This window comes from Protopterus annectens, chromosome 13.part0 (genome assembly GCF_019279795.1).
Source record: "Protopterus annectens isolate FY-2018-M chromosome 13.part0, PAN1.0, whole genome shotgun sequence".
In the NCBI taxonomy this organism is placed as follows: domain Eukaryota; kingdom Metazoa; phylum Chordata; order Ceratodontiformes; family Protopteridae; genus Protopterus; species Protopterus annectens.
In genome coordinates, this window is record NC_056747.1 from 508,246,018 (window position 1) to 508,266,231 (window position 20,214).

General features: G+C 38.8%; 1 protein-coding gene across 1 annotated transcript in view; it reads right to left on the bottom strand.

Annotated features, from left to right (window-relative positions):
• Window positions 1-464: 464 nt before the first annotated feature.
• Window positions 465-20,214, bottom strand: part of NCF1 (neutrophil cytosolic factor 1) — a 277,900-nt gene continuing 258,150 nt past the window's right edge. Inside the window, exon 11 of the mRNA XM_044054133.1 lies at window positions 465-1,151. Within this exon, the coding sequence (XP_043910068.1) occupies window positions 1,018-1,151 (134 nt within the window). The 3' untranslated portion in view covers window positions 465-1,017. The remainder of the gene's footprint in view (window positions 1,152-20,214) is intronic.

Sequence of the window (20,214 nt, forward strand, 5' to 3'; positions counted from 1 at the left end):
ATGAGCCTCCTTGTAAGTAGATACATACTGTCCCATCTAAGGTCTCCACCTGGTATTGCAGACAGTATATATACTCCAGAGACATATATTCCCAATTTCCCTCCAATGGAATGGTGAGGAGGCAATGCCTTGTTATTTCTCTCCCTTCCCTCAAACTCTGTCCAGTGCCCAGGCACTTAGCTCAGGTCATCCAGGGTACTCTGGCTGCCAACCTTCTACTGCATGGAGACAGTTTTCCTTCCAGCTACTTTTGACACTTTTCTAATAAACAATCCCTGGATGTTGTCTGAGTGGATTGAAACACATTAAAGGAATTTATGCTAACTATTTTTGGTTGCAAAAGTAAAAGAATAAATAAATAAAAAAAGAAAAACACACAGTGATCACTGACATGGAAAGAACATATACTCTCAAAAATGCCATCCAGTCTTTACTGTTTGCTTGATTTACACTAAACAAAGAAAAGGCATTATGATTTGATTTTTATTTAAGAGTTCCAACTACCTTACTGAGGTCATTATACTTAGTTTAATAAAATATCTACATATCATAAATACAAATAATTCTTATAAAATCATCAAACAGTTTTAAAAAGAAATTCAAGTTTGTTTACCAGAATGTCACTCCACAGTAATATTTCTGGGATAGACACAATTTAAAATACACAAAAGGAGGCGATGGATGTTCACTCTGTAGCCTGTGGCTGCACAAAAGCCTAAGTTAATTTCCAATTGAGAAGGACCATTACATCCTTCTTAAAGATCTGTTATTATACTCTATGATTGTGATGCCCATACAGTAGACAGAGTTTCATGTATCATTTTCCACCTGTTTCTGCTTATATGGCTATGTTCCACCATCATACTGATATCAAGGATGCTGAAATATGACAAACTAGTATTATGTTATCTTCAGATCAAAATTACCCCCCTCCCTTAAAAAAATGTCTGTCATGTGAAGCAAAGTAGATGCTATCCTTTCTAACAGTGAGTGAGCATGGCCCTGTTCCACCCTTGTTCAGTTTGCAGATGCTAACTTCCTCCTCGTGTGCTCTGTACAGCGTGCCATTATCAGTTCTCTGCTTGGTCGCGGTGGGATGACAGGCTGGGGTTGGACAGTCTCTTGTTTGGAGTCCTCCTCAGGTACTGACTCTAAAATGGAAATGATTTAATTTAGTGTCAAGACTGGCTAAAAGTCACAATATATCAAACAGTATTTTATTTTACATCACACACCTTCTAAAATCAAAACTCTCACATATGTAAGAAAATGTAAAACAGTTTTTTGCCATACTGATATTGTTCCTTTTAGGGCCTCTCTCAGTATTACTAAGGCAGTCAAATGACATTTTTTTTCTGTACCAGAGAGTTCTGCATATATACAAGTAAGAAAATTAAGTGTTAAATGGACTACTTTGACCAATGCATGTAATCCAGGATGGTCACAGGTAAGATTAACACTAACTACGTTAGGAAAAAAATTAGGAAAAAATAACCTGACTTAATGGGATACTCTAACTCTTTTGAAGAGTTACTGAAAAAATCATTGGTGATTCTAAGGCTGCTCATATGTCATGCTTTTAGCTTTATGACCTTTACTGTTTTGGTTATCTCAAATTCTCCCCTCCCACAATATGTTATCCCCACCAACATGTTACCTCTTTCTTAAGGCACTATATTTTTATTTTAAACACTTACGGATTATAAAATCCCCTTTGGGGATTCTTTGAAATGCACCCTTCTTTCTACGCATGGCAGCTCCAGTTATCACCAGGCTACTAGCTCAGAAACTTAATTTACCTCTTTCTACAGGTATAGTACCATCACACTTTATGCATACTTTTGTTATCCCAGTGCCCAAAGTGGTGCATTCTGAAGCCTCCTCCTTGTGACTACAGACCCAATGTCAAGCTAAGCATCATCACCAACATATATGAAAAACTCATTTATGCTCACTTAGTTGACTACCTTATAAAACATGGTCTCTTCATCCAGCAATAAGACAGGTTCCACAGTTTGCATAGCACCCTGACAGCTTTTCTCTGTAGTATGGATCACTTCTACACTAGTACTGGACAAGGTCTTTTACAAGCCTCTGACTTTACTTGCAACTGTTGAGCATGACCCCTCACACCTAAACTCAATAAGCTTTGTGTTGGGGATAGCTGATTGGCACCCCCCCCCCATATAACAACTTCTAAAGCTTGGGTCCCTCAGGGTTTAGTTTACGCTCAGTCCTTTTCTTGCTCTTTGTAAATGACCTTCCCTCAGGTCTACCTGGATCCCACCTAACACTTTACACTAATGATCTTGTACTTTTGAAATCAGATCCCTTCACTGAAATAATTCAAGAAAGACTACAAATGAAATTCCACTAATCGTGGGACTGGCTTCTCAAGATTCTCCAGGAAGTTGACCAGTACTAGCCTTCTCCAAATAAGTTAGTCATGTAATACTAATATTAACCAAGCTGACATTTTTAAAATACCCCTAGATCCATCATTAACTTTTACTCCCCACATGGAGGTATGTGTTGACGATGTTCTAAACTGCAAAGTTAATTACCTTCCCAAAGAGTAATTTACAGCATATCAACCGCCTTATATCCAAATTAGAATATTCCCTCCTCTGGTAGCCCTAATTTCCTTTCAGAAGATTACATTGTTACAAACTGCCATTACTAAAATCTGCTCATTTGCTATGTCACCTGACCCTCTGGGAACATCACTAAATTTCAATAACAAAGTTAACTTGCTGTCTATGCCTTCTAGAGATACATCAATGATCTCATCTGTCACATATAAGTTCTTTAATCGAAATTATTGCCCTGCTCTTGCACAGGATCTTAACATAAGCAACTCCAGCTACTCTCTTAGACCTTCTAATTAAACAGCCTTAACCTTCAATATACTCACATTCAGTTTATTGACAGAGGAAAAAAACCTTTTGAAACTGCCTTGGATAGCTGGATTTTTTTACCTGCCAGTATCAGAAACCTAATTGCAAAGAATTTAGGGCAATTCTTTTACACAAATGAACAAGATTTATAGTTACGAGTGTTGCAGAAATAATAGCTTGTGAAGTTTGACTTCCCCCAAAATCCTAGTAGCTAAGGGGGTGCTGCAAGTGAGTTTGCAACCACTGCAAATTAGGTGTAGTTTAACAATTGCATTTTTAAGTGACATATGAATTGTTTTCTGTGATTTACCCAGTTGCATTAAGCTGTATTATTAACTCAAAAGTACTATGTAATGTGTTTATATCAACTGTATCTAACATTATTCCTTTAACAAAAGTTCACACAGCCTCACATCCAAAGGATTACAAGCCTGTTTCAAATCTTTGCCTTATAACATAAATCTTTGAAACACTAATTTACCAACAGTTATTCACACACAGTTATGGCTTATACTGTGATCAACATGGTTTCCTCAATTATTTTAGTTCTCAAACTGACCAAATCTCAGCAAGAGACACCATTTACAGTAGCACAAAACAGTAATACAGAATAAACTGCAAATGTTTATTTAGGGAAAATACTATTCTATGGTTCAAAATCTATTTACAGGATAGAACCTTTCAAATTTATCCTAACAATTTCCTATCTGAAAAATGTTTACTTAACACAGGAGTTCCCCAAGTCTCAGTGTTAGGACCGTACTTATTGTCATTATTGATTAGTGACATAACCCAAGATTTACCCAGCCACAAAGTAATTATGTACGCTGATGATATTCTTCTCACTGAAGCTACGGAAACTCACCAATCCCACCAACTTCACACACAATCAAAATTCACCAGACTATGTAAGTGGCTCCATACAAATAAAACTTCTTATTAATAGTATTAAAATGAATGTTGTGATGTTTTCCACTTCAAAAACTATCAATCCTACCCACATTAACATTATGGGGATACTAAAGAGAAAATGATTCCAAATGCAATGGAGCAAAAGTACCTAGGTGTAACTCAACCATTTGATAAAGTTCAATAATCATTTTATTTATTTTATTTATTTATTTTATTTTACATTTGTTGACCGGGCTAGTCTAGCTGGATATATGTCCATTTTCAGTAGAGGCCCGGAGAGATAAGCTCCAATCAGTTCAAATGAAGTTCACATATACAGCAGTACATATTTAAATTGCAAAAAAATATATATATATTTTTTTAAGGTGGTCAGAATTGTTTCTCATCTAAAATTATGTTACTGTATCTCAAACCTGCTCTTGCCAACAGCTCGTATAGCCTTAACTAAAGTGTCCTAATTCCCATGGCTATGTATGACTTACTGCTGATTACTCTTTGTTCTTCTCATAACACCCACAAAACTCATGTCGCTGAAAATAAAATATTCAAATTGCTCTCCTAACAAATCAAAATTACCACCATTGTACATTACTACTGAAAGTACACTACTTTCTGTTACATCTAGTTCCACATATGTACTGGGTATCCTATCCTTCTGTTCAAAATTGTCTCTTTTGATTAATTTCCACCCCTCAAAAGAATACAAATTAGGGACTAAAGCTACTCTCAGAAGAACACAAGGTGATGCACTCATACTTCTCAGGCCAAAATGTAAACTAGCCATTGTAGAAAAAGCTTTCTCAAGATTAGGACTTGCCACATGGAACCAATTACCATCCAGAACAAAAAGGTAAAGCACTTTGGGGACATTCAAAAACAATCTTAAAATTTTTTCCTGCAAAATGAATCAAAGTGCACCTGCTTTCATGACACTGGCTAGTCATACCAGCTACTGTATAGACCATCTGTCATTACCAGTATTACCACTTAGAAATGCCTGGAAGAAATTTTCCTCCTACGTACATACTGTAAATGTCTGAACAACTATATCTGTTATTATTCCTGCAGAGTATGTTAACACTTCCCACTACAGAGCTCTATAAATGCAAGCAGAGAACTGCAGTGGAAAGTATTTTACTATTATATCAATATTACATGCCTTTCTACCCAGGTCATAACTAAAAAAGGTTGGTAGACAAGATCACTTACCCTGTTATAAAATTGTAAAAATAAATAAACAAATAAGCTCATTAAATTGCATAATTTGTTTTATGCCTTCTGGCCAAGGTCATGGCTGGAAAGGGACTTTGTAACAGTCTACTTATCTGGTTATCAAATGACACAAACAAACCAATCATTAGATAAACACATGCTGTTTAATCTTCTGTCTGTATGAATTCAAAATTAGCTTCCAAGATATAACCTAATCATCTAGAATAAAGCAGTGTTGTTTTTGAGAGAAAAACATTTAACTTTTGATAGTAACTTGGAAGGGAAAATATTCTACTAAACAGAATAAATATCCATAAAAAAAACATAATAAATTAAAAATGTTGACTTTGCTTTCAAAACCAAGCCTGAATTACTAGATAAATTCAATGACTGCCACAAGAAGCTTAGCTATGGATATGGACAGTCAGGATATAAATCGTTAAGAAATAGTTTCAAACGGTGATTGTCAATTCCAGTCCTTTCAAAGCAAATTGACACAACACAAAAAGTGAAGAGTCATAGTAGGTATGCCATTGAGCTAAGCTTTCAGATGTAAGAGCATCAGTAAAAGACTCAGATGCCACAGCTTAGGAGGCAGAAATACACTAAAACTTACTGATAAACCAAAAATTGGCGTTTACAGATAGAACAGATAATAAAAACATAAAGGTACATGTAATTCTTGTAGGGAAATATGGACAAAACATGGACTTTCTTTCCAACTAGATTTCTCTAGTTTTGTCTCCTCCACAAATAAATAAATATTAGGCATCAAAAAGCACACTGGCCTTTAGCCCCACTTCTTCCCAGCTGCATTTCTGAAAAAAAATGGTTGATAGTTGTTATGTCTGCATCTTACCAATATTAACCACAGGTCTTCAGAACTGCTTGGAAGCACATATTATATGGGAAAGGGCAATGATTTTTTCTGTACAAATCACACCTACAAGAATACAATGTTGGCTACAAGTGAAACTTCTTAAGTCCATTAGGATCAAAGTTCAAACTATGCACCCAGCTAAAATAAATATCGCCCACAAACACCTATGATGACTAGTATATTTTCACAGATCAAGAAAGATAAATAAATGATTTCCAGGATATTAATGATTGTTGCGGTTATCACAAACTGTTTTATGAGTCACTTGGCTGCATAAAGCACTTACCACATCTGTTTCTGGGGGGACAGCACATTGCTAAATATCATATACCTCGTTTACATTTGCGGTAGGTCAGACAGACAACTCACCATGGTACTGCACCTCTTTTAGATAAACACTGTAGTAGGGCTGTCCTTGAATTAGAAAGGGCTACCATCAGTGGTAAAAAGGGCTTAACTTCAGTTGGTAACACTTTTGTCAGAGTAATGACAGAATGTGTTCTGCAACTTTAATGTGTGAGAGAATATAAAGCTTTGAATAAGAAATGTGTAATTCTGTACAAACACTGCAGTGATAATTGAATACCTAGAGGCAGAGTTCAGCACCTTTAGAGCTAACCCAAGTAGAAAAATTTTGAGAGATACATTTTGAAATGATATTAGCCATTACTTAATCTGCCAATCTGTTGGTTTTGGTGTATCAGGTTAATATATATTAATGCATACAACAAGTATACAAGTATTTGCATACAACAAACAAGTTTAGAGAAAAATGTCTGAAGAGTGATTTATTGGGTTTGTTTTCCTCACTGAACATAAGAATATAACCTGGTAATGTGTTGGGTGAAGTTTTGTAAAACAGTTTTTGAAATTAATGAGAGAGTTGAATTTTCCAACTTACTAATACGCAGCCCTTTTGGTTACCTCTCATGGCTTCCTTCCTGTCAGGAGCGGATGTCAAGAGGGGTAAATACAAATGTAAATACAATATGAACTATAATGCTTATCAATTCATATATGCTATTTATGCATCTTAAGTGGAGCAGATCAAGTGTATTGATACTATGGTACAGATCAAATGACTGAATAATGACTTGCTCATAAATGGTTAAACAGACATAATGCAACGGCTTCCTTACTCTTGATCATGTTTAAAGTAGATGAACTTTCAATTTGTTAAGTGCAATTTTCTGATCTAAAACTCACTGATTGCTGTTCTACAAAGGAATCATGACCAGTAGGGTTTATATGTGTAAATCAACACTGATTCAAACTTTATGGACTTTTCAGTTTTTTACGACACTTGTGCAATCATTGCATTACTATACATAAGTAAGGGATGTGGGGGTTTACCCCCACAAGGAGGTGCTGGGGGCTTAGTCTCCTTGGAAAACAGTTTTTTTTTGCCTGATTGTAGCATCAGCTGTCTGTTTTATCCTGTCATATGTATGAATGGTTTCTTGTTGACAAGATGCAATGGAACCAAATGTAATCATTAATATCCCTTTTCTGTATGAAGAATCATAAAAACTGTAGCTCTATAGTCAGTATGCTCAAGAAGACAAAGCTATACATATTTTAAGTCTAATCTACTGGGCTACACCTGATATAGGAATCTTAGGGTACTGTCTTAGTTTTGGTTCCCCCAGTGGATGGGAAGTGCTATATGTTAGCATAATACAAATTCTGCCGCTTCCGTACAGGTGTATCCACTCTTGGATCAGTTTGGGTTTGCCAAGGGCATGTCTTAATTGCTCAATGTAGTGAACTTCTTTGAGAAGTTCACCAAAGTGATGAATAAGGGCAAAGTGGTGCATACTGCCTACCTTGATACGGCCAATTTAAAATAATACCTCACTTGGGCATGGTAAACAAAACTCACTAAATTAGTTATAAACCATGTTACCCCCTGGATAGCCAGCTGACTTGCAGACAGGACCCAACTCAAGAAATGAGAACAGGGGAGTTTACCTCCACACAAAAGCCAGTTACTACTGGGATGTCTCAGGACACGGTGGTGAGCCACTCCTGTTTGGCATCTACTTCTCTGAGGTCAAGGCTATCATCAAAGGCACTTCCAAGATCACTGTACATTGAGTAACAGCTTAACTCTAGCTCTCCCAGTGTGAAAACAGAAACTCAACAGAGAAGGCCAGTAGACTTTGTGTTTATGGGTAAATTTCAGTAACTGGCTAGTACGTGTACTGCCTGGATGCCAGGAAAAAAAGAAATACAGAGCACCTGGAAAAAAAATCAGCTACAAAAAGTGAGGAAGAAACACTGACTGGGGAAGTTCTGCAGCTGTTCAGCAAAAAGTAATCCAACCTCCAGACATGACTTCCAGTAACCTACAGGAAGATACAAGGCAACTGCATATAGACCTGGTTAAAATAAATGAAACACTGATGGAGTATATCAACACAAATGACAAAAGGCTGGAAAAAAGAGAAGAAAACAGATATTCCATTGAGGTGATAAAGCTGCAAAATCAGAAGCTGAAATGAAGAAAAGGCTGGCTGAATATGACACTGCTCAGGAAGAGATGGTTCCAAAAATAATAGAATTAGAAGACAGAACAAATAGGGGAAACATGAGATTTTCAGCTATATCAGAGAAGTCGGAAGCAACAAACTGCACTAATTTTATGAAAGCACAAATAAGCAACTGGACTCATATTCCACAGCAGGAGTTGTTAGCTGAAAGGGCACATCATGTGTATACTCCAAACCTGGCTATGAGAAAGCAACCTAGATGCAATCCTACCAGCAGAAGGAATTGATTCTGACAAAACTGTGGCAGAAGGACAAAATACTAAAAATGGGAGACAGCAGAGTATTTGTGGAGAATGATTTACTCATTGTACACCAGGCAGAAGCGGCACAAACTCAGTCCACTATTTGGGGGACTGTCAAGATGCAGGTGTGAGATTCAAACTGCTACACCAAGCTGTCTTCAAGGTATTCTTCCCTGAGGGGACAAAATAATTTTTCGATGAAGTACATGCAAAGGAGAAAATGCAAAGGTTTGCCCAACAAAAAGTGAGCTATGAAACAGAAAGAGATTCTGCTCCTTGTTCTTCTGGTAATAAAGATCACAGAGAGAGACTATACCTCTGAAACCTTTTCCATTGTTTCAATGGAAAATATTGGAGAGGAGGATGGGGGCACGAAAGTTGACTGGAAGAATCAAGAGTACATTGGAAATGAAGCAAAGACAGGATTTGGAAGACAGACATGAACAGTAATAAAACCAGTAAAATGTGGGATTACAATGCAATAATTATATTTGTGAAATATGACAGAACAAGAAAATCTGGAAATATTGGACTTTTTCAGAATATGTTGGACTTGTGGGGGACTTTAAAAGTATATGCCCTACTTTATGTTATTAATGTTCGGAAAAATGATTTGGGGAGGGGGAGAGAGGGGAGAAAGTTAACTGTAAGTAAAGAAAACTTTTTTCTTAATAGTACTGTTTTTTGGTGCATGGTTTTCTTTGCATGCTATAAAGTTTTCTCAGTTATTTTAAGTCTATTTCTTCGTGTTTAGTTTTAAGAAATGTAGGCACTGCAATATAAAAATAAAAAGCCTGGTTAAGAGAGCATGACAAACAAAATGAATGTGCTTTTTTTCTCATTCTTGCATGGGGAATGACTAGATTAAGGACCTTAGATTGATTTAGTAACACATTTTAAGAGAAAGTAAGTAAATGAAAAAGAATAGTGAATATTAGGAGGCGTTTTACTAGCAAATGAATGTATACTTAGTAGCAGTTCTGTATCTGTCCCTCATGTCTCCATGGAAACAATCTGATAAAGAGCAATTGACTGTATGGTTCTTACGTCTCAATGGAGACAATCTAATAATGAGAAATTGGCTGCCTGATTCTCATGTCTCCATGGGGGCAGTCTGATAAAGAAAAATTGGTTAGAGTCTGGTGGAGAGTGATTGGCTGGGGACAAAAAGAAAAGAGAAACTAGCTAGGACATAATGTTCTCTGAAAGCATTCAGGGTTTTCCCAGTTGGGAGAGCTATAAAGATGAGACAAAACCAGTTAGCACTTAGTAGAAGCACAGACTGCACCATGAGTCTTAGCATCATTTACATTTCTTTTAGGTTAACTAAAGTCTGAGACTGTAGTTGTCCATTTGTGGCATTTGTTCCTATTAGGAGGGTAAAACTTCAATATTTGAAGATGTGCATAGTGTTGTTTGCTAGTATTAAATAAATAGGTTTTAGGTGTATTGTTTTTTTTTTTTGAGGGCTTTCAATAAAACAAAAAAGTTTTGTAAGGCATGACATAGGCTCAAATGGATATGACAAGAAACAACTATATAAAAGTTTAACCTGCCAAACAGTGTATGCATGTAACACAAAAGTTGGAACTAGAAATTTAACAAAAAAGGTATTGTACATAAAAGGTGGGAATAATAACTTTTTAATACAATGATGATTTCTGTAATGTCTTTAAATGTCAATGGTCTCACACAAAATACAAAAAAGGAAGAATAGTGAACTATATTAAAAATGTAGAGTGCAAATAGTTACATTACAGGAGACACATTACAGGAGACACACTTGGAAAGAACTGAACATGTGAATTGGATAAATAAAGGTTTTCAGGATGGTTATTCAGCTGAATATTGGGGACAAATGAAAAGAGGAGCTCCAATAGTGATAGAAGAGGATAAAAAGATAATAATGGCAGATTTGTAGTGCTAAGGGGCTAGTGGCAAGGGAGTAGGAGTACACTGGCATGTATTTATATTCCACTTAATACTGCTATAATGGAGCCTAAGAAAATTCTATGAGAAATAATCAGCTTTCTGCAAGGATTATTATTTATAGGTGGGGACTGGAATTTGATTTGCAGCAGGGAAGATGCATCTTGTAGGGTCCAGAAGGGAAAGTATAACAAAGGAGGGTAGATATTCGAAGAAATTTATGAAAATATTTGGCATGCAAGATGTGAATTCAGTAATAGTTCAGAGTGAATTTGCATATTATTCCCCAAGATATAAAAAGTGGTCTAGGCTAAATAGAATTTATATTTCACAGGAACATGTGCATTTAACTGAAGGTCTTGATACGCACCCAGTAACTAATTCAGATCATGTGCCTAAAATAATTAAAATATAAAACACAGAGTAATGAAATAAAAATGAGACACTGGCACTTTCCCATCTACCTGTTGAAAAGAGAGGAATTTGAGGAATGGGTAGTAGAATTATTCAGGTCCTATTCAAGAGGATAGAAATTACTTCTGAAAACATAGCTAGGGAGTGGGATAAAATTAAGGTGGAGTTTAAAAATTGGTTAGAGATAAAAGAAAGAGAGGTATGGTTAAGAAGTAATAATTATTTAAAGAGGCTGACAAATGCTAAAGTATTGCAGAACAGGGGGAATCTCACAAAACAAAAAGAGGATCAACTGCAGAATGCTAAGCAGTAAATAAGGGATTACCTCGATAATATACATGAGTTTAGATAGATTGCTGTTAAGCAACTGTTTTTTTTTTATAGTAATGCAAGAGCACAAAGACTTTTGGCACTACATCTCTGGCAACAGAAAATGTAAAGGGCTGTCACCAAGCTTAGGGAGTCTATAACAAGGAAGGTAACAAGAGATCCTTTAGGGGGTCTAAATTATGTGATCGAAGAGTCTCTTCTTTGAACACATAATAATCACCACATATACAGTGAATGCTGTAAACCGTGAACGGCCACGTCCGCAAATTTTTTCCTGGGGAAAAAATTCACTTGATCATAAAATAAAAAACAAACATTAAAACACTAATCAAGTGGGGGGTTGTGCCCCCCACACCCTCCTGAACTAAATATACCAACTCCGAGATCTCTCTTCATTGAAGAATAGGGCAATTCCCGATAATAGCCAACTGAATTTTTTTCCCTGAGGAAAATATTTGCGGAAGTGGCTGATCACGGTTTACAAAGTTCACTGTATATGTGTTGATTATGTGTTCGAAGAACAGACTCTTCTATCACATAATATAGACCCCTCCCGTAGAGATATTAGAAATACTTCAGAAATGCTATGCAAGTCTGTATAAAGCAGAGAAATATGGAAATCAAGAAAAAATACAAATGGAAATGTTTATGTAAGAATTAAATATGCCATGTTTACAGGTAAATGAGGCTCAATTATTATTTTGATGTATAACCAAACTCCAGGAACGTCCCGAGGAATAGATGGTATTCCTATGGAAGTTCAGAAGCTAGGAGGGAAAATCAGATAAAGATCTGGAAGGTTTTAACAGTATTTTAAGAGGAGATGGAGAAGTACCAACATCCTGGAAGAAAGTGGTGGTAACTCTAATACCTAAACAGGGGTAAAGAGCCATCAGATTCAGCTTCATACAGGCCCATTTACTAAGCCATGATGATAAAGTGTTCATGTCTATAATGGCTAAAAGAATGGCAAAAGTAATGCTAAAATTAATAGATGTAGATCAATGTAGTTTTGTGGAGGGGAGGAAAACATCTGACAACATTAACAGAACATTGATGATCCACAGGGAAGCAGAATTTAAGAAAATACCATTGTTGTTGGTGGGTCTTGATGCAGAGAAAGTATTTGACAGAGTAAGCTAGGACTTTATGAGCAGGGCAATGGAAGCATTTGCATTTCCTGAAAAAAGTATAAGGCTGATTAGGAGAATATACAAGGGATTGGAGGGGGGAAATTACAGTAGGTGTGGTCATCTCTGATAATTTCTACTTGAGCAGAGGAACCAAGCAGAGTTGTCCTCTTTCCCATTTGTTATTTGCATTACATTTAGAAAGTACAGTTTTGTACCTACCATAAATGTAGATGTCCGATAGGAATGCATCTGCAGTCCTTACAAATGGGTTGTCCTGTCGTCAGGCAGCCCTTCGGTCGGCCGGATTCCAAAGTCTGGGTCTGGCCTCGGCTGGTGTCGCACTTCACCCGACGTCATAGCTGCAGTTATTCGGGTATAAAGGCATCAGCCGATGCCATTTTCCTCAGTGTTTCTTGCCCCAGATGCCAGGTGCCCTCTTGGAAGGCTAAATTTGGATAAATGCCAATGATTCCAAATAGTAGAGAGCAAACACAAAAATAAGCATGTATGTACATATATACAAACAAATACACCATAATAGATCCCCAAGCTAGCTGAAGGCTGGCAAATACCCTAGGAGTACCTCAGAGGGGAAGGTGGGTGGGTAATCCTGACTGCAGATGCATTCCTATCGGACATCTACATTTATGGTAGGTACAAAACTGTACTATGTCCTTCAAGGATGCATCTGCAGTCCTTACAAATGGGTAGAATACCATAGCTAAACAAAGGGAGGAGGAAAGAGTAGGGATTATGGTGTAGCTAGGATCCCTTGCAAAACAGCAGTGGCAAAACCTGCTCGGGATCTAGAGTATAAAGGTAAATTGTAATGCTTGGCAAATGTATGCACTGAGGTCCAAGTAGCAGCCTCTATAATGTCCTTGGTAGCCACCCCTCGTAAGAAAGCTGTGGTAGTGGCTGTAGCCCTTGTGGAGTGAGGCCTGATGTTCTCTGGAGTTTTCTTTCCATGGTAGGAGTAACAAAATCTAATGCAATTTCCTATCCATTTGGAGATTGTCTGTTTTGAAATTGGTTTTCCTTCCTTTCCTGTGGCATATGCTACCAGAAGCTGGTCAGTTTTTCTATTGGACTTAGTCCTGTCCAGGTAGTAGTGTAACTGTCTGTGTACATCCAAGGTATGCAAAAGTCTTTCTCCCCTGTTCTGTGGGTTAGGGAAGAATGTAGGTAGGTGGATAGCCTGATTTAATGACACTCTGGATACCACCTTAGGCATAAATGTAGGATTTGTTCTCATGGACACTCTATCTTGATGGAAGATCAGGAAGGGTTGCACTGCCATTAATGCCTGTAGTTCAGAGACCCTTCTTGCTGAAGCTATTGCCAGCAGGAAAGCAGTCTTCCAGGATAAGTATTGTAATTCTGCTGTTGCTGCTGGCTCAAAAGGAGGAAGTGTCAATTTTTCTAGCACAAAGTTCAAGTCCCATGCTGGCAATGGTGGTTTTCTGGGAGGTTTTACATTTTTAATTCCTCTCAGAAACTGTCTGAGCAGGGGATGAGAGAAGACAGGAGGATCCAAGCTGTATTCTGCTGAAATAGCTGATGCATGTATCTTGATGGAAGAATAGGACAGGCCTGTGTGGAAGAGCTCTGCCAAGTACTCCAGGATGTTGGCCATGTTTACCAGAGTCACATCTTCTCCCTTTGCAGTACTCCAAATGAGATATCTTTTCCATTTTGCTGCATAATTCTTTCTTGTTGATGGTCTGCGAGCCTCCAGGATTATGTCTTTAACCCTTTGGGATAAATTTGGGTTAATTGCTGTTATGTAATGTTCCAGGCAGTTAGCTGCAGAGTTTTCAGGTTTGGATGCAGGATGTTGTAGTTGTTCTGTGTTAACAGTAGTGGGATCAGGGGTAGTGTCCATATTTGTTCCCGAGACATGCTCCTCAGCAATGGGTACCAATGTTGTCTTGGCCAGTCTGGAGCTATCAGAATGATCCTTGGACGGTCCTCTTTGATCTTCAGAAGCACCTTGTGCATCAAAGGAAGAGGTGGGAATGCGTATGCTGTCAGGTTTTTCCAACTGAAAGATAGGGAGACCACCTTCCAAGCAAGTGGGTGGTACGTCCTTGTGCAGAATTTCTTTAGCTGGTGATTGAGTGGGGATGCAAACAAGTCTATTTGTGGTAATCCCCATTCCCTTGTGATGGCTTTGAAGATGTCCGGATGAAGCATCCATTCGTGGGCATCTGTGGTTGTTCTGCTTAATATGTCTGCTAGAATGTTTTCTTTTCCGGTACAAAATTGCTTGTAACTGAATGTTGTAGCTCAGGGCCACATCCCATAGGTCCAGTGCCAGCCGGCATAGAGGATATGAATGGGTGCCTCCCTGTTTGTTGATGTACCACATAACTGTGGTGTTGTCTGTCCTTATCATCAACTGACCTTCTTGGAGAAATGGTCTGAATGACTGGATTGCCAATTTTACTGCCAGCATTTCCTTTAGATTTATGTGTAGGTGCAGCTGGTCTTGAGTCCATAAGCCTTGTATGCACTTGTCCAGCATGTGTGCCCCCCAACCAAGGTCTGAGGCATCTGTAGTGATGGTTTGGCTTGGTTGGCTGTTGCAGAAGGGCAATCCTGTGTTTGATTGACAGGCCTGAGCCCACCATAGGAACTCTTGTTTCAGGCATGGGATTATTGGGATTTTGGTTTCTAGGCTGTGCTTGTGTTGGAACCACAAATTCTTTAGGTACCACTGTAGCTTTCTCATATGCAGTCTGGCATGAGGGACCAGAATTATGCAGGATGCCATGAAGCCTAGAGCCTGCAGTACTTTTCTTGCAGTTAGGTGGTTCTGTTTTGTTAATGCCAAGAAGTAGAGAGGTAGTTGCTCTTTCTTTTCTGCAGTTAGGAATGCCATTTGTTTTGATGTGTCCAGCTCTGCACCCAGAAAGGTTATTCTTTGGGATGGAATCAGCCTTGACTTTTTTATATTGACTGTATATCCCAAGGCTTGCAGCAGGTAAATGACTCTTTGTAAGTCTTCTGTCAGCTTGCTTTTGTTGTCCGCTTGTATCAGGCAGTCATCCAGGTAGGGATAAATTTGGATTCCCTGAAGTCTGCAATGAGCAATTACTGATGCCAGGCATTTCGTGAACACTCTGGGTGCAGTAGATAAGCCAAAGGGCAATGCTGAAAATTGATAATGCTCTGATCCTGCAAGAAATCTGAGGTATCTTCTGCAAATTGGTCTTATGGGGACGTGCAGGTATGCCTCCTTGAGATCTAGAGTTACCAGCCAAGACTCCTTGCCCAGCATGGGAAGAAGTTGCTGTAGGGTCAGCATTTTGAATTTTGGAACAATAAGGAATGTGTTTAAAGCGGACAGGTCTAGAATGGGTCTCCATTTGTTTTCTTTTCTTGGTACCAGGAAGAGTCTGGAGTAAAATCCCTTTCCTTGCTCCATAGATGGTACCTTTTCCACAGCTCTCATTCTTAATAGCTGAGATATTTGCTTTAGAGCTTCTGTCCTCTGAGTAGGTGGTAGGTTTGGCATTCCTCTCTTCCCTGGTAGAGTATGGAAATGGAACCTGTAACCTTGGTCTATAGTTTGCAAAATCCATTTTTCCCTTGTGATGCAATGCCAGTTTTTTGAAAATAAGGTTAGTTTTTCGCCTAAGGGTGCTTCTAGTTGTTCCCTGGTAGGCGGTGCCACTGTCAAGTCACTGTGATTGAGTTGTTGTAGTGGTGGTGGCTGCGTCCGTGCCTCACTGGTTGTTACCTTGCCATTGGCGTCCCCTGTAGGCACCCCTGGATTGGTTTCTGCCTCTTGAACGCCTATTCCTGTCTCTCTGAGCCTTAGAGGAGTCCGGAAAGGACCAATTCTTGGAGGGCCAGTTCCTGCTAAACCTTGGAGGTTGAACCTGTAAGAAATCTTTCACCGTTTGTACAGATTTCGCCTTCTCTTCCATCTTTTTTAGTACCTGCTGAGCAGGGGAACCAAATAAATTGACCTTGTCCATGGGTGCATCCAAAAGCTTTGATTTGACATGGTCTGGTAATGCCTGTTCTTTCAACCATGCATGTCTCCTGATAACTGTGCCAGTCATGGCTGATCTAAAGGAAGCCTCCAGTGCATCATAGCCACATTTTAAAGAATGGTTACTAACCTGCTGTATGTTATGTACCATTTTCTGAACATATTTTTTATCTAAAGATTCTTCAGAGGAAAGCTTTTTAGTTAACTGGTCAAGCATAAACTCTTGATATTGAATCATATGAAATTGGCAGTTCAAAGCCCTAGCTGACAAGGTAGCAGAAGTGTAAACTTTTTTACCCCATCTCTCTAAGGACCTGGATTCCCTTTCAGAGGGGAGGGGGTTCTTAGTAGAAGTAGCAGCTACAGCTTTAGGGCCCTGGGAGAAAGTCTCTGGATCTGCAAAAGGAGCCTTGTATAAATGGTGATGAGTGTCCGGGACCCTGTAGAACCTATCGGGCTTAGCAGGAGCTGGAGGTAATGAATCAGGAGCAGTGCAAGCATCATTAAATGCATCATCTACAACAGAAAGAACTGGAGGTATAGCTAAAGACCTATGTTGTGGTAAATGTAGAAAAGTTCTAAGCCTTTTTCTGGAGTCTGAGAAATCTTGGCCCTGCCACTGAAATTGTTCCCTCATAGCATGCAAGGTTTCCCCAAAGGAAAATTCCTCAGGAGGAGAGGCTGAAGGAATGGACTCTTTAGCATCAGAGTCTTCATAGGGAGAATAAGAAGCCTCAGGAGGGTCTGTATGTTCTGATTCATCAGAGGAACCATCAGTGGATACTGGTTCAGGGGGCTCTGCTCTAGGTCTCTTTTCTGGAGGTGGGAGAGAGGACCTGTCTGGATGAGGCTGGGATCCACGAATTAAAGAAATTAAATCCTCAGCCAAAGAAAGCATATGAGAGCTAGTGCTGGGCCTGTGTGAGGGGGGTTTGGCAGGCACAGTTTTTGAAGCTTTGGCTGCTTTAGCCCTAGCAAAGGCCTTAATAGACATGGCTGCAGGAGGCCTAGCAGCTCCACATGCAGGGGTTGAAATATCCAGGGGAATTGTGTCTGATAACTCCTGAGAAACCGCAATAGAAGGCTGGATTTCAGAAGCCGATTCTACCAGGTTAGAGGAGGCCTCGGTAGAAGGCATGGTTTCGGCTGGAGAAAGAACCGCTTGCTCGGTTTTGGCCGAAACCGAGACACTCGCGGTTTGCTTAATGGCGGTTTCGCCCGAGACCGCGGACCGCGAGTGTCGGTCCTTTTCTTTTCGTTTTTTGGAAATTTGCGTTGTCGGAGGATCCGACGGCATAATGTAGGCAAAATCAGAGCCGAAAATTTGTTCAGCAAACTCCGACCGACGTCTAAGCGTCCGTCGGTTAAAAGAAGCACAGGCTAGACAAGCTGCTACGTCGTGGTCTGGGCCTAAACAATGTATACAGTAGGAGTGGAAATCTTTATGAGGTATTTGTTTCCCACAAGACAAACAGTTATTCACTTTCTCTGACATCGTCTGTGGCAAGAAAGAGTCCCCAACGGGTACTTAGCTTTTAGAAGTCTTCAAGTAGTATTCGGTAGTAGTAATCTCTGGGTCTGACCGACCGGCACTTGCGAACAGCTTCTGCTTCGCCCACCGCAAGAAAGACTGAGGAAAATGGCGTCGGCTGATGCCTTTATACCCGAATAACTGCAGCTATGACGTCGGGTGAAGTGCGACACCAGCAGAGGCCAGACCCAGACTTTGGAATCCGGCCGACCGAAGGGCTGCCTGACGACAGGACAACCCATTTGTAAGGACTGCAGATGCATCCTTGAAGGACATCCACTGGCAAAGAAAATAAGGGACTCAGAAATTCAAGAATATAATTGGTAAGGTAGTCAAGGAAAACTAGCTCTATTTGCAGATGATATTTTATAACTGACAAAACCAGAAAGAGACATTACAGTGTTGTGGAACATACTGAAACAGTTTTAAATATTTTTGGGATACAAAATGAATGAAGCTAAAACAAAGGCAACAGTGGTAAATTATGTACTCACATATGTATTGATTCAGCAATATCCATATTTATGGAGACATGATAAAATGAAGTATTTAGGAATATGGATTAAAATGATTCTGGTGTGGCAGCTAAGGATATGTGGGAAGACACTAAGATAATACAAAAATGGAGAAAATGGAATCTTTGTTATATGGATATGGATAGTAAGATACAAATAGTTAAAATGGTTTTAGTCCCATCAGTCTTATACACAGGTCAGGCATATTTTTATCAAACACAGCAGAAGTTATGGATAGCAATTAATAAAGAGCTGAAGGACTTTATCTGGGAGGGGAAGACGGAAATAGTCAAATGGGATAAGATGATTCTTCCAGTAGAACAGGGTGGATTGGAATTACCTGATTTGAAGGGGTATTTCAAAGCTACACAGTTAAGGCTCCTATACATATCACCATGACAATGTGAGGTATTGCCAGCTATGCCAGGAGAAGTAGGGCAGCAAATGTGTAACATATGCCAGCACAGCTAGCTGGAATTTTGTAAAGAATTATATATCATTTGTATATCAAACTGATTTGTACAGATGCTTGTGTTGAAAATGTATTTGTAAAGCTGCTTGTCTTAAAAAATGTACCAACAGTGTATCCTGATGGACAGAAAAATAAATAAATTTTTATGTCAGACCGTATTATAACGATTGAAATTGATATTGTAACAGAGGATACTGTAAGGCAAGAGGTTAAGTTCAGCTCCAGCCAACTTTGAAAAATACTGTGAAATTAAATTACAATGTTTATGACCTAAATGAAATATCATACAGTTCTAGCTGCAGCCACAGAAGAAATGTCTGTGACAAAGAATAGTTAATTAGCTCCTCTATGAAGAGTGGAAGTGTTTTACTGTTTTATGACTTCCAGAAACTGCAACAGATTTTAGCAAAGCTCTATGTGTGTGTGTTATTGACACGTGTGAGATTCTTGGTCAGTTGCTAGGAAAGATGGTATTATGGGAACCAGAAGTCAGATGACCAGATGTATGTGATGTCATTCTGTAATCCAGGGCAAAAATGATGTTTTAATACTAGATGAGACTAAAATCTCATTACAGTCTGTTTTTGGAACCTGACAAAGAAAGATTACTCACCTACTTCATCTTACTTTGCTCTAGTAGGTGACCAGAGAATAGTAATTCTTTAGATTGGTCAGGAAAATATAGCAAGATTAGTTAAGTAATGATTTTCTGTATCTGAGTGAATCTATTCATCTGTGTTATTTTAATATTTCCTGCAACTGAAACTGTGGTGTTCACTGTAGACAGATATTCGGTATTTTCATACTCTTTTATTATTATTAAATATATTTATTTATATTTATATCCAATTAAATGTATTTCAACTTTTCATTGTGGCTGGTCCTTTACAGAATATTTTAACCTTTGAGAGTACTTGTATCTATTTGGTGACTCTGCGCCCACTCCTGAAAGTCCTACTGCAATGGTCAAACACTATCATTGGTATTAATATTAATTTCACTCAGTATCATTGAGTACCCTTGTAACAGCCTTAGAGTAGCTGGCTTTGGAGTGTCTGGTGGCAGTGTAGCTACCTTATATTCTGAGCAGAAGGGGGCATAGCTATTAAATCTGTGTCAGCCTTTCTCAGGTGTGTGTGTGTAAATCACATCTTTCCAAGAGTGTGTGTGTGTGTGTGTGTGTGTGTGTGTG